Raw genomic sequence first — 16,343 nt, 5'->3', positions numbered from 1 at the left:
ATGGGACAAATTGAAAATCTATATTCAGAGAAAAGGAAGATTAATGTTATTTAAAAATCACATTACACTTCGCATCTGCTTTAACCATACAGATTTTAATAGATATAAAGGAAAAAGGCTCTATTTAATTAACTTCAGTGGCTTAAACACAAATATTATTAAATACAAATAAGTCATTTTCATTTCCTTAACACAACCTATAAAGTTTAGGGCAAAGAAAAAATAACATGCAAGTGTAAGTAGCATTAGCAATATCAGTTAAATATGTTACCTCTGAGTTACATGCATTGGGAGTGGATGTTCATGCCATTTTATTTCAGGTTCAGTGCATTAACACAGCGTCCTTGTTCCAGCAGACATACACCAGGCACACTGAGATCCAACGCACCAGCTTAGCCCTCATGTAAAATTTAAGCAATGCCCGACAGCAGCAATGTCTAGTGTGTCACCATTTTCTTTTTGCATATTTCCACACATGTGTGCCACTCTAAGGAAGAAGTACTGTTGCATGCTAATGTGTCCGCCTGAGAGGATGTTTTGTTAGTTTGATGATGTCAAGGATGGATGTTGTGCAGTTGGAGCGAAACATCAACAGCAGTGAAAACAATTGTACTCCCAAAGTATTCAAAATGTGCACAGGGAGAAGTCATCTTTTAGTCTTTGTAGTTTTATATTCAGCATTTATGGTGATGAGTGACATGTCTGCTTTTTTTATTCTTTTTGTGGGGGTGTATAAGATCTGTATTGTAAAAGAATGACTTAAATCATCATGGTGATCAAGCATCATGTCTTTATTACGTTTTATTATTTAAAGCAAATAAAAGCTTTAAAAAAATAGTTCACCCTGACAGATTTATGCTCTTTTTGTGTTTTTCTTGCATTTAAATGTTTGAGATTATCAAACAAATACAAATACAAATACACAATGTTGTTTTAAAATGCAGGAATCTAGTAGCATGACCTGCAGAGGCAACCTATTTTCTAGGAGTTTGACTTAAAACATTTTGAGCTTGCACCATTCTAACCATCTTTTCAAAGAAAAATTAGATAAAAATAAGATAAAAACAAAATCTCTATGCCTTCATAATGGGCGTTGTCAGCATTATATCATAATAAAAGAGAAAAAAAAGAAACAGAAAATATAGTTAAAAAAACACCCCTTTTTAATGAAACCAATTTGCAATAAAAGTTTGCGTGATCATAAAAGTTCAGAAGCTGAAACATGGTAGTTTTCAGACAAGCGATCATTACAATAATCTTTGGAGCAGCAGATGCCGTACAGAGGTGACGAGAATGTGTCTTCCCTGTGTCAGGAGAACACATTGTGTTGCTGGTTAACATCTCGTTCTACCAGCTTCCTGACTGAATAAAATACAATTTAATTCTACATGTGCCTAAGTTATGATTCATTTTGGCTAGGGCTGCCACTAATGATTGTTTTGTACATCGATTAATCTGTTGATAATTTTTTCGATTAATAATCAGTGAGCCAAAGGTTCCTTAAAGCAAACTTTTCATGAAATGAAACCAGGTGAAACTAAAACTTTTCCACTTCAGGCGTTTTGGATAGAACATATTGACTGACTAAAAAGTTTTTTACATATTTTTTTTTACAATTGTTATATAACTACTTCTCTGAGTGGGTTCCTCTTTCAGCTAAAGGCATTTTTTTAGTCTCTACACTCCAGTAAACGATTAATCTATTAGTAAATAAGTTGACAATTATTTCAATACTCGTTTAATTATGATTAATCCGATTAATTGTTTCAGCCCTAATTTTGGCCATGACTTTATTCAGTCTTATATATATAAGTCTTATTACTTATTTAGCATGTGGTTCAGACAATGAAATCCACCAACTCAAAGGGTTTTACTTCTCCAAAAGAGTAAAACATAACTCTTCTTCAACTACGAGTTGATTGGATATAAGTGACAGTCAACAACGCAAGAGAACCAGAATCTGTCACGGAAAAAAGAATAGGATCGGAAAATATGAGAACTCCTTTTTATCGGAAGTTCTTCAAAAAATTGATCAGGTTTTCTTCAAGGTCTATATTAGTTGAATTCTATATTTCAGTACAAGATACAGTATCACCCAGTCTTTTTAAATTTCGAGAGATAAAGTTCTGGGAATCCTCCTAGAAAGTTTCTGAGCTCAAGTATGAGCTCTAAAACTGTCTGTTAGTTAATTCTAACTAATACCTGTTTGTTTGCCGATTTATTAACTGCCTTTACTACCATTCATATTTCAGACATAAGTCCTAAATAATATTCCTGCTTTTATTTCTCCCCTTTAATCTGCCTTGCTACTGACAGTTTTTCGCCATGGAGATAATTCAAGAATCATCTCCTAAATTCCACAAAATATTTAATAAAATGTTATGCAAGTGTGCAGGAGAATGAAGTCTGTAAAAGAGGGTTCTTTGCACAGACAAAGATCAAGTAAGACATCAGAGACTCCCTTCATTTAAAAAAACTTGATCTGATATGAATCAGTATGGATTTGAAAAGTCTGGAAGATTTTCCTGCTGATAGATTGGGGCAGGCTGGGTTAACCAAACCAAATATTTAGAAGGCTGCACTACAACAGGTGGCCATCTGAGGGTCATATGACAACAATGGAGGATAGCCCATGAGACATTACACCATTAAACTTTTAGTTTGCTTACTTTGAAGCCATTACTACACCCACATCTTTAATTTAGAATTTTGCTTAACTTCAATTTCTTATTTATCTAAAGAAGTTGTAATATTCAAATCAATGAGGTTATTAAAGAAAAAACATTTTTAATGTGGTTCTTGTAGACCTTTGGTGCAAAAAAGAAATGTTGATCACATAGTACATCTATATACAAATAAAGATTGATTAAACTAGTGAACATGTAAGGCAGTAGTATGGAATGTGATTAGAGTGAATGAATGCAATTAGAATGAAAGTAAAGCAAACCAAGGTTAAAATGTTACTCTAGTCATGAGCTGATTATTTTATTATAAATAATACCTTTGCTGAATCATGCATAAAATAAGTTAACACCATTCTAGTTAAGGCTGTGCTGATTATTTACACGTAATCTTTAATTCACTTTAAAGTATATATCAAGAATAGCTCAACAGTTTGGGTGGTCTGTTTAGGCTGCCATACATGCTGCTGCACTCTTCATCTCACTCCATGTAGATGCCTGCGGCTGCCAGATTCTGCTTTTTGTCTTTAGTCCTGTCTCTTGCACTAGAGGTCAGAGGAATTCTCCTAACTTCCTGACGGGTGGAGGACCTTTTCAGTGAGTAGAGATGTACTCATCACTTAATGACATGCTAAGTATCATGACCATGGAGAGTTATTGCTTTATTGGCTTACAAAGGTTTCTTTAAGCATTTACCCATGAATTATCGGACTGAAACCTGGGGAAAAAATTACAGCTCGGTTTTACTAGCCGCACCCAGACCTGAGTACTGCCAGACCTGTAGAACCAAGAGGCCATTTAAATACAGTAGAACTTGTCTGAGAAAGCAATGGGACTGAAAGATCTAGAAAACAAACATATAATGTGTAAACGTAAAAGAAATTTGGGAAATTAACTTAGACATTTGTAAGCCTTAGGGAAACACATGAAAACACATGATAACCATTATCCAGAACTCGTGAAAACATAAAATAGTGAGGAACTTTTTAGAGAGTGTCTGATCTGCTGAAAAAAGTTAATTGAAGTAGAACTGCATCTAAGCTGTCCAGGCCTCCCTTGCTGTAGTTAAGCTCAGTATTTATAACTAAACAAGAAGAAGGAGGCTGGGACAAGGTGCCATCTATGAGAGAGTTGGAAACCCAGAACCACAGCTGACTGAAAAGAACACAGTAGGCCTTTGCACATTTACCAGATAATCCATTGCTCCATGATACAAAAGTTGAATTTTTAAAGCTGCATTTTAAGTTACATCTGACCTAAAACTAAGACAGCGTTAAAGAAAAAAGACCATCATGCAACATGTTGGAACATGCTGGAAGTGCAATGGATAGCAGCTGCTATACCTTAATGTCCAGGAACTGAAAAAACTCATGGTACCATGAATTCTGCTTCTCTATCAGAGAAAGATTACAAAAACATATAAAGCACAACAGCAACTCCACCTGGAATGGCTTAAACAAGTTAAGGTTTTTAGGTTCCAAACTCTACAAGTAAATCTGACTGAGATGTGTTTCTAGCTGTTGCAAAACAGAGCCAAACAACCAGTTACTGGATTTAGGAACTAATCGCCAAATGCCGGGAAGGTTTGTTTCCTATGATTATCTTAGCCTTTAAATGTTTCTAAGACATAAAAACCCCTAACCAATCAAAAAATCTAAATCCTATGAGTTGAACACCTTCAAACAGCACTAACTCCAATAACATCCGGAGTGGATGTCATGTATCACTGCAAGTAAGACAACTACAGAACATAGCATTAAATGTAGAATCATGAGGGCCAAAGTGAGTGAACCCTATCAGGTGTAATGATGATGGACTGTTTGATACAACTATGGCCATCAGCCTCCAGTCATAGCTGGCTCACCCAGGGCACTGTATTTAAAATGATTCACTATCAAAGTGGTTATAAATGTGGGCTAGCCTCACTCCTTGATGTTAGCACTGGCTAACATTATTGATCTGACCAGATAGGAAATGGGGGAAGCGTCTGTCACTGAAGATGAGCAGAAGCAGGAGGGAGGAGTAAGTGTGCTGATTATCGGTCCAGATGAAGAGGGCTCCTGTTTGATCATCCACCTCATTTCTCAGAGGAAGTGACAAGCCGTCTCCTGTGTATGTTAAACGAGCTGCTTGAAATTAATTTACCGCTCATTTGCTCGGATCAATGCTCGTTTTGCTCAAAAGAGACTAAAACCTGCTCTCAGCACCAGGAGGGAAACGTTACAACAGTCACTAAACAAAACTGGGACAATCAAAAATGTCAAGAGCAAAGTGGAAGATAAAACTACATTTAGAGAAAGAAACATCCCATTTTTTTTTTTTTGTCACGTGAGGCATGAATAATAAAGTTTCAACCTTTTAAACCTTTATTGCATATATTAAACGTACTTCAAATGTTGTCTAACAGAATGTTGGAATATGTTGCCATTAGAGCCCTCTATAGATGGCCCATTTCAGACATTATTTTTTCTACTAATCTCTCTGTTGATTTGCAGGTCCACTTGGACTTATTCTCATGCTAAAGAATAAATCCCTTATTTTCCCCTCAGACTTCTCGTAGACATCCAAAGAGATCAAACCAGGTTAGTATTTGAAACTGATTATAACCTTATCTGCTTCAACTAATGCATCAAAGAAAAAGTAACCCCAGAGCATGATACTGCCATCACCATGCTTCACTGTAGATTAGAGATGTCCCGATCCAGGTTTTTGCACTTCTGATCCGATACCGATATTGTTTTTGGACTTCCGATCCGATACCGATACTGGCCGATACCAGACTATCCGAGCATGTATTTAAGTTTAAGTTAAAGTATTTAGCCTTAGTTGTAAGACTCATGTTGAAAAGGGTTTTAGTACTCTTGATAACATCTAGCCAGCTAAATTAGGTGAGATTGAATAAAACACAATGCTTGGTAACAACAAACTTACCTGTTTATTAAGAGATAAACACAAACTGGACAAAATTACGAATAGCAATCTGAAATTGCACAGTGAGCAGTAAAACCGTAAACAGTTAAAGGTGCAAGTATTACTGTAAGTTTTAATAAAAATGCAAAACAGGGGAACACTGGCGCAAAATAGTGGAATGGATCGTTTCAATCGGCGAAACTGGAAAATACGGACCGGATTTTTTTTTTTAAACTGGATCGGCAGTCTGGATCGGCATTTTACATGCTTTGCCGATACGCATTTTTTTGCCAATATCGACGTCCCGATCCGATACGTGGATCGGATCAGGACAAGCCTACTGTAGATTAAACTAATCTTCTTTTTTTTTAATCATTTTATGCCAAACAAATCTCTCTAAAACATGGCACAAAAGTTTAAAATGAGTTGTATTACATTTCCCCCAAGGCTCTTTGAGACTTTAGCCGGGCCTGGATGGCAACTTGCAAACTGATTTCTTAGTCCACATAGATGGAGAATGCAGGAAACTGTTCACACATGTGTAACACAACCAGTGCTTTTCAGAGACTTCCATAGCAATTTCAGAGTTGCTTCTGAATTCTTGGCAGCCACTCTTACTATGGATTTTGTATAACCTTTTACTGACTTTTGTCTTTGTAATCTTGGATCCTTGGTAACCTCTCTGAAAACATTGGCTTTGGAGGATGTAAATGAGCAAATGCCATGAAATCCAGCAAAGATGAGTATAACTTTGAAGGACAGTTTCATCTTTTGAAGACTAAAAACTTAAATGCAAGGAAAACATGCAACAATAAGAAGCATTAGATTAAGGTGTTAATACATGTGCAGACAACTTATCGCTTTAGTCTTGCTTTTAATGTTTTCTCCCCACTTAGATGTGCTTATTTTTCAGTTGAACAGTACATGCCACATTAAAGGTGGAAAAATATTTGAACTGTATAATTCAACATCGACTGCACATGCATAAAAGTAACAGTAAAAGCATCTTAGGTATAAAGGCAGCTAGGTTACATCTCTTATCTGGTACTCATGCCCCCCATTCCCCTTTGGCCAACCAGCCATATGACCCTTATAAAAAAATTCCACTGCTGAAAAATAAGCTCACCAGGAGGGTGATTCAATGCATAAACAGGGGCTGCTGCAGCCGTTTGCTGTAATTTTTAAATACCCTCTACAAAGTTGGATGGATTTATCAAAGCGTGGGACAGAGGTGGAACAGGAGATAAAAGTTTACAGGCATCAGCAGAGAAAATGGAAGAAGCCACATACCAAAAAGACACATCTTTGTGTGAAGAGACAACATGCAGGACAGAATTTCCATTATTTGACTTACAGGAGTCGATTCCTAAATGCTGCCAATACCGTTCAACCAATCTAGGAATACTTGACCAAGTAACAGAGAAACTTGTAAAATCTATCTCTTCAAGAAATCTTAATGACTCAGCACAAGTTGGACAAGTTTTTTCATGTATGAGATTCTTTACATCCGAAGTCCTTGTCATGAGGCTGGAGGCCAAATTTAATACTAGTCATATGTTTCCCTAAAGATTTTGCACAGAGGATGGTAATCGAAACATCTGTTTGCTGAGGATGTTTACACAGCTCTGCACACAGCTCTAATATAAGACTGTAAAACATCTGGAAAGAAATGGCATGGATACCGCCAGAAGCATGAAATGAACACCTGCGGTTTCTGTCTTCAGTTTCTCGTACACTTAATCTCAGTATCTTGCGACCGTGCTATTTGCATAAGATCATCAGCTCTCTCAAATATGACAGAGAGACAGAAAAAAAGATAGAAAGGGGGAAAGAAAACCAAGGAGAGGAGTGATTGAGTTTCTTCAGGCTGTTATTAGTGGTATTGACCAAGCTTGCTGGTTTCTATCGGTGTTCCCTTTCTGTCAATTTGAGAAATCAGAGAGCAAAAGAGTGGGCTGAGAGAAGCAACACACGCACTGAGCAACTTCAGTGTACTGTGTGTTTTCTGTGCTTTGCAATAGCGTAAACGAATGAATATCTGTGCAGTAAATAGCCTGTGGATATGGCTTTGTAGAGTGGGTGCCTGTATTATGTGTGGGTTGTTTTCCTTGTTGATGCTTTTGGCTCAGAACCTCCTGACACAAGGGCTAAGAGCCAATGCTACCTTCTCCTTCTTCTTTGTCATAACTAAAACACATGCTTGAATTTCTGCATTCATGCTGAAGAACATAAGATTACAAAAATGAAAAGGTTTTTATTTTTTTCTGTCATTCCTTTAAAAATCAGTACCATCTAAACAAATCTGAACATTTTAAATCCTGTACCTGTGCTGTAAGACTTTTGTCATAACATATACGAGATTGCTGTTGCCTGTACTCAGTTCTTTTGTGTAGGTCAGTACTAAGAGCAGCTGTGAAGCATGTTTTTATTGCCCACCTTGATAAAAACACAGCTTTCAGTCCTTGAAGCATGTGAATGCATGTGCTCACAACCTTAAATGCTCACACAGGACCAACGAAGCAGTGTTTGCCGTGTGTCTTTGGGAGCTCCGAGGCATGTGTGAGGCAAAACAGTGGGATGAAAAGGGTAAATGCAATGTGATTGGTACCTTTGGACGACAGAAAGAACTCAATTTCGAATACAGTAGCTGAATGCGGCCAATCAGCGTCAGCTTGTTGTGTGTAATGGTCCAGGTGCCTCCAGGGGCTATGTTCAGGAGAAAACAACCCTACTGGAGATGCACTACCTTCACTTCCTTTAGATGCCTCGAAAAAATATGTGAAATCTTAAAGACAGACTTTATTATAGCTTAAGCATTTTCTATTTGTGATTCCATGGTTCTTTATGAGAACAGGTGTATAGATTTGTTGTGAACAAAATGGCAATCGTAAACCAGAAAAACATGCATTAATTTTTGTTACATTTATAATGACAGGCCACATCTTTGCTAAATCAAGTTTTTTCTTGTGCTGGTCTAAAAAGTCTTACCAAATAGTAGGAATGTAAGTTTAGTTGTTTTTAACAGCTAGATTAAATCCAGGTCAGGTCATGTTCTCCAAACTCTAGAGACTGCAACACCAGCTGTATATATATGTACATATATTTTTGTAGCAATAGAGTGGATTGAGAAACCTGCTATGGCAGGCGAAGCCTGATAATACAAAAAAAAAGCAAACACCACCATTACACAGTCCTCGACAGTTACTAAGATTTTAACACTTGTCAAACACTGAAAACAGATTTTAAAAATGTTCTTCACATGGTTGCAACAAGCATGCCAGTTGAAACTACAAAAACACTTTTTATTGAGTGTACAGTACAGAATGTTTGTGTAATTGATCAAAACAACATTTTAAAGCCTAAAGCCAATCAGAGTCAGCGATAGCTGCAGGTACAGTAAATACTTTATACACCGAGGTAAGCCATGGCGGTGCTTTTGTTTTTGACTGGTTTCTTACTGTAGGAATCTATCAGATGTCATCAAGCATAAGAGAAACATGCTGATAGAAGCTTGAACGTGCAAAACGTGCAGTTCTTTTTGGTTGCATTATGGCCGGTTCCATCTGTTTGGCATATTACTCAATCTTCATGTGCACAAGCCTCATTTCTGTGTTGACAATAATTTTTGAATTTGAAACACAATCATTCATTTTAAGGGCAAATGCAACATTCGGTCACCATATTATGTGGTTAAAAAAAGACATTGCCATGATGTTGTACCAAATGACTCAGATCTACATACAATCCAGTTAAGGAAGCTTTGGTTAGAGCTTCTCAAAATCACTGATATTTATGTCACAAGCAGCATTCCAAAACTAACAAATTTTCATCTTCATGCAAAAAGTTATAAATCCAGAGGGTCCATGTTTGATTGCTTGAAATTACTTAAGATAGTGAATAATGTTCAAAACTTAAGGATTTTTAATAATGATTTCTGAAAAAAGTTCATCTCTCCAGTCCAGATGTGGATCTTTTAGCATTTTATCAGGTCTGAATGCAATCACCTAGGTAACTAGGCTCTTTTGCGTGCCAGCCCACTCATGTAAATCTTTGTTGCTATAAATCTATCATATTGTGTTCGATTATCTATGTACCTGCACTGTGTATGGACTATCTTTGCATTCAAAGCAAAGTCAAGTGAACATAGAAAATATGACCCATGCTGGATATGCATTGACATCAAACAAATGTTTGGTAATTTAACAGAGGCCCTTTTTTATAAAAAAAAATGGCCTGCACAACAAGTATTACATGAAAGTGATGTTTTTACTGACCTGAGTTTTCGTCCACCCTCTCCTCCACGGTGTGCTCCTTTTGGTGAACCCACTCACTGTTGCACTTGAAGTAGATCTGAGTGGCAGGCGTTGCCTTGCAGTACAAGTTAACTGGCTTGTTCTTCACTATGTAGGCCTCCTCCGGTTCCATCAGAAACACTGGAAGTGGCTCAGGGGGGTCTGAGGGGAATGTTTCAGGAAGCTCACCAAGACCAATGAAGTCATCGTCAACTGTAAAGAGAAAAACTCTGTCACATGATGGTAGAGGAAGGGTAGACATTTAAGAAATGGCAAAGACGAAGAGAGAGTGAAGATGCAAAAAGTAAGGATCAGTATGGAGAGAAAGAAAAGCAGGCAAGAGACAGTGGGGGAGTATTATAACCAGTCTTTGGATGAGATAATCCACTTCACAGAGCACACACAATGAAATCCCTATCATTTGATATTTTGGAATGTTTACACAAGTGTGTTTTAGACTGCAGGAAATTCTGGGATTCCTCTCAGACCAATAAGCCTGCATGGATTTACAAAAACTCACCCTCACTTGGTCAAACCACAACCAGGGACTGCTGAGCAATGAAAGAGCAGTGATGCCAGGCAGAGCCAATAACAAGAAACAGTTTCGTAGGTTGACTCCAAGGAACTAAAGTTATAAGCTCTTCTAGCCGTGCCTCCAATTTTCTCTTGTGTTCTCCCTCTTTGACACTCTTTTTCAGACATACACACAAACATCAGCTCGCACAGACAACCCGGATGCACGCGCCACATCTAATGACCTCGGGCTTTTGGCCCAGTTTGTGCCATGTGCCATTCCTCAGATACTTCTGCAGTAGACAGATACGCTTCCCTGTAATTACAAGTCTCTTTCATCTCTGTGTCTTAAATCACAAATTTTCAGCTGCATGTGCGTGTGCATACAAGTGCACAAATACACATAGAAGTGCTCACAGTGGTACAAATACACAGCCATGCACGCACACCCAAGTGAGCCAGGCTAACTTTCTCAGTCTTTGAAGAAGGCAGGATAAGGCCTATTCGCCACCCTATTTGTCACCTGCAGAACTGTACTATTCTTATTATCGAACCGGTAGACATAAATTATTCATGACTGTGAAAGAAAGAAGGCAGACTAACAGAGACAGAGTGGGAAACAGAAGGAAAGAAGGAACGGTGAGAGCACCTAGGCTAGACAGAAACAGATTGATATGTAGGAATGGAGCTGGGCAGACAGAAATGTAGTGCAGAAGGACAGGAACAGGTTGGCAGACTGTTTGGATCACGATGAGGTTTATCAGCCCCATCAGTAATTCTTCCATGGCCTTCCATCTATCAGCTTCCCTGACCTGTATGGACATGATGGAGCCTTGTTGTCTGACAGAGGTTGCCTCGTGAATGCTTTTGGGAGCACTAAATAACGTCTCGACTGGGCAGATATCTTTCTGTGATGTTGCTCTAATGTTATCTGTCCTTCCATACCTGCAAGCGGACTAAAGCTGATTGCTAGGAAATGAAAGTGCAGAAGAAACCAATCAGAAAAAGGAACAAATCTAACATCGCAAAGATGAAAGAGATTTGCTTGTGTACAGTATCTTGCAAAAGTATTCATACCCCTGAGAGTTTAATTTTTGGTAAAATACGGGGGGAAAAAACTCTTCGCTCATGAATATGTACAAAACTGGGATTTTAAACAAACAAACAAACTAGTTTAGAATTGTAATTTTAAAAGGGAAGAGTAAATACCTCATTCAGTCCTCCCAAAGTCCCTAAACACTATGGCTGCCATTGTTTAGGATGTGCCTCTTGCAATTTGGTACATTAAAAGGCTGTTTTTTCTTTTTTCAATCTTTGCTTCAGCTTAGATACTTTGGACTGGGAGCATCTGTGGACATCAACTTCTGAGTCGTGCCACAGATTTCCAACTAGATTTAGGTCATGACTGAGTGGGCCATTCTAACATATAAATATGCTTTGATCTAGGCAAGGGGTCTGAAGCCTATGTCTCAAGAGCAAATTTGTTCTATGGCTCCAATTTTGGTGATAACTTTTTTTTTCTGTGGTTTTTTAAGCAAACATCACCTGATTTCAACAAAAAAGTATATATAATATGTAAAATTAAAGCTTTTCTTTTTCATTTCTTCATGATGTCTTTGGGGCCTTCATAAAAAGCTGGATTCATACAGAGAATGGACCATATACAGATCAATTCTATTTGCTGTAACAATTAAGTAACCTCTAAATGCAATTGCTCTATGTCATGTTTTGTAGGAATAATGGTTTGTTATACATTTGTTACAAAAAAATTACATTTAAACTGCATTTTCCATCAAGAAAAAGTTAGACTTTTTTCTCCATGAAATTTTCTAGTGATGTCTTCATAAATCTAAAGACTTAATAAGCAGACCTTGGCTTAGTCTTTCTTTTGTGTAACACAGTCCCGAGTCCACCCACACACTCAGCCAAAGGGACCCTGACCCAGAAACCGGCAAAGAGAGCCAAGGAAACTCATTAAAGATTGTGCTAGCCTTCTTTCGCCCTCCATTCCCATTATCTCTCCATCTTTCTCCCCCTCCTGGCTCTGCTGCCTCTGTCAAACTCAGAGGTTGATACATCTGAAGCAGCCGTGAATCTACAGTTCACTTACAACACAAGACAGGCACACGTCTGATGTGCCAATACAAATACAAGCACTTACAAGAAGCAAGCTGGTGAACATAAATTTGCTCAGAGATATTCAAACTCCTCACCTTCCTTAGTTCTAGGAATGATACATTTAGATGTATGGCACTAGCCTTGCGATCAAAATTTAGCATACACTGTAACTTTAGCATATCAGAAACCTCCACCTTTCTTCAGGTTCACATACCTTATGAGGAATAAAAAAAGGGAAAAAAAATAGATTTTTTTTACTGTAAAGCCTACTTTTAAAATAAATATGTAAAATTAAATGCTTATCGCCTTTAAAGTTTGATCAATTTTTAACAATATGGCATGCTATCCCTGTACGCACTATAGATTTCCCTTAAGCATTTCTGTAACTCTCACTTTATCTAAATAGAAAAAAAAATTGTACAGCCTCCAAATTGAGTGTTTAAAATTTCATGAAATATGTCCTTGCAGCGATTTTCTTCTAATTGTATTTTGCTCTGTAATTGGGTAAGTTTTTCTAATGCATATTGTGAGTCTCCAAGAGAATAGTTTAAGGCGCAAATTGAATATTACTTGAATTTTATATGAGGTCATATCTCAACTAGAATTTTTTCTTAAATGAAAATGATCAGAAAACCAGGTCCTGCAGTGAGAGCTGATCTAGTAGACAAAGCTTTGAAATCAATCACTGCCAACACATTAATCAGGTAGAAGCAACCAAAATACAGAGTCCCATTGAACAGAAGTACGAAAAAGGATTAAGTCAACTGAGCCTTGGTGCTACATGAGGTACTTTGGCGTTTAGCATCTCTTGGCCTTGAGTCCAGCTGGAAAATATAGTAAATAATAGTTATGGATGAATATGTTTGAGATAGTTCAGTAATAAAACAGAACAAAGTATTGAAATAAAATACATGCTGAGGTACTACACAAAACATTGACATAAAAAAAATAACATAATCCAAATAGAGTGGAAATTCAATTCTGGTTTAAAGAACAAACCCCCCCCCAAAAAAGGAGGTATTTATTTGCAATGGAAGTGCAAAATTAATTTGTAATTTGAAATGTGCAACTGAAAATGCCTGACTCCCCCAAAAGCTTCTGATGTGTCATTTACTTCAAATTTTTTTTTCCAAAATATATATTTTGTATTGAAAATATATTGAAAACTAAAGGAGACAAAGCTCAAACAGGTACAAATGACTAAAGGTTTTTCAAGTTAATCTAAGCAACTACAAATGTTAGGTTGGGTTGTGAAGAAAATGTGATAGTGGGGGATATTGTTGGTGGTGACATCTGTTGTAGAAAACTGAGCACTTCTTCAATAGATCACGTGTAAAATACAGTATTCCATAGTTTCAGACCAACCCTCAAGTGCCTCAGGAGAAGCTGGGGGCTGTGGCTGGATAGAAGCTAGCTATTATTTCTCACCCAGAAGCTTATAAAATTAGACTGTATGTGGTAGGAGTGCACTATGCTATGGGTTAAAACATTTTTTCAAGGATATATCACATTTATATAGGGGAAATGTTACATTTGTTGGCATGGCCTAATGATTAACCCCCAAATCCCCTTTGATAAGTAGGAAGAGGAGCTAAAATGTAATGATTTCTTAAATGGCGGAAACACTTTCTTGTCCTTATGTCAGCTTTGCAAGAGATCCACCTACTGAGTACAAACAAGAAAAAAAGACCCACGAAAACTGTCATGATAACAAGGGGCAGTAAAAGCCAAGGCAATGTGTTTTCTATTCAAGTATTTAAAACAGCAAAATAAACAAATTACACTTGGCTGAGCATAATTGCTGTTTTAAAGTAGGTTCATGTTCTGTAACACATGAAAAATACACAGATATCCAAAATCATATTTGCATACATAGAAAACAGCACAAACAGACCGGCAGCTACCGTTCAGTGGTTCTACTGAAAGGTGTTTAGCAGATGGCGTGCATAATTCTTCTGAAAAAGTGCCAGAGGTTGAGGTAGCCATTATCCGTTGTGGAATATTATTCTTTGCTTTGATATAAAAGAATGACCTCTGGCCATAACAGGGTTTGAAGGTTGGAAGTCGTAAATGTCAATTTGTACCATTCCTAATGGAACGGACATTTTCAGGACTGGGTTTAAGAATCAGTGCAAGTATGGCAATACAAGTGTTACAAAAAAAGTTTAAAAATGCCATTATTTACCACTATAAAATGTCCTGTTATGGAGCTTAGTTATAGGTTTTAAAATGTCATCCATAGGAAAGAAACCACGCAGGCAGACAATATGACATGGTAGAAAGTATTATGTGAATATTAGTGTTTAAAAACAGAAGATGACAGAGTTCATCTAATTCTGGTGTAAACATGTGATTTGTGTTTCAGCTTAATGGATAAGGCCTGCACACTGTCACTGTAAACTAAGGGAGGACTCAATTTTTGTATTTGGGTGTTATTTAATAAAGTAATAGGATTTCATATAACATGTCTCCTGAATAGATTTTTTGCAAGCTGTTTTTTTTTTATTTATTTTTTTTATTTTAAATTAATCTTTAAATGAGTTTCTTGCAGACAGCAATGTAGTTAAAGTTGGTCAAAGTTGCAAAAATTGGTGATGACCAGGGGTTTCTTAATCACTGTGTCCTCAAGTAATAGATTCCTTATAATTGCTTCACGTATAATTATTTAAATATTATGCATGAAGTAAAGAGAAGAAAATTTTTTTATAAAGCCTTGAATTACATGGAATGAACCAGAGTGGCTCCAGGGAAAATGCATAACTATGGAACATAAAATCTGAATTACACAATGTATCAAGGTAAAATTAAGTACATAACAGCGGAGTACATGGAACAGACTCCACAGGGTATATTTACTGTCAATCTGTAAATACAATACTTTATTATATTAAAAAAATGTCACTGCCTTGTAAAGATTTGCTGGCTTAGCTACATAATGCTCCTAGCCTAGCCAGAAAGACTGAGTTTAAAATAGCATAATTCAGTCATGTGAACCACTGTTATCTCCCGCCAGTTCTGGCTGGACCAATCACAGCGTGGGACGCAGGACTTATCACTACCTGATCCGTACCGGAAGTACGATCCGTACCATCGGCTCATTTGCACATGTGCAAGCAGATATTCATCCAGGTCGCCATAAATAATGCAATTATGGTACTAAAAGTACTTATTTATATCCTTAAATCAGTAAATAATGTTACACTGCATCGCTAAAACTTTCTTATGACTTTTCTGAGACAATTTGGTGCTTTTAACATTTTCTCTGGTATCATCGGACATGCTCAGTGCAGTCCAGCAAAATATGATTAAACCATGTTTATCTGCATTTTAATTTTTTCTTTCTTTAGATTAAGCACTATATACAGTAAGGTTAGCGGGACAGGAAAAAAAAAGAAATTCCAAAAGACTAGATTTATTTTTTAATCCAAAGACGAAAAAGTTAGCTCCCGGAAATAGCATATGATACCATTTCTGGCAGATGTGTGATAAAAAAGAAAGAATTTGAATGCATGTATTTTCTCAGGAAATACGGGTCGTTACGAATTGGGTGTTGACACTGAGTTTGAATACAAGGGCTGCGTCCTCCCAAGGCCAGATCCTTTGCCTGTTTATGTCACAGGCTGGCGCCGAGGCCTGTTTGGATTGGAAGACTCCTTGTTATGCGGCCGAAAAATGCAGCCTTTTTTTTTTGCCTGTTTTAAAGGACGGGTCGGTGTATCCTATGTAGTCTTGGGTATCCTGTAATTCATTGCTAGTCCAAGCAAGCTGTCTACTCCATGCTCAGAGGAATGTAATTATTTTTATCTGAAATTAATGAAAATAATAGCTT

At 37.2% G+C, this 16,343-nt stretch overlaps 1 protein-coding gene across 3 annotated transcripts in view; it reads right to left on the bottom strand.

Moving 5' to 3' along the window:
• The window catches only part of unc5c (unc-5 netrin receptor C), a 189,477-nt gene that overhangs the window by 77,780 nt on the left and 95,354 nt on the right, over positions 1 to 16,343 (bottom strand). For all 3 annotated transcript variants that reach the window (XM_038296806.1, XM_038296807.1, XM_038296809.1), the window contains exon 2: positions 9,866 to 10,096. In XM_038296806.1, coding sequence (XP_038152734.1) covers positions 9,866 to 10,096 — 231 coding nt within the window. The remainder of the gene's footprint in view (positions 1 to 9,865; positions 10,097 to 16,343) is intronic.

Source organism: Cyprinodon tularosa, unplaced genomic scaffold, assembly GCF_016077235.1.
Source record: "Cyprinodon tularosa strain WSP-4 unplaced genomic scaffold, ASM1607723v1 ctg378, whole genome shotgun sequence".
In the NCBI taxonomy this organism is placed as follows: domain Eukaryota; kingdom Metazoa; phylum Chordata; class Actinopteri; order Cyprinodontiformes; family Cyprinodontidae; genus Cyprinodon; species Cyprinodon tularosa.
This window is presented reverse-complemented; position numbering and strand designations above follow the sequence as displayed.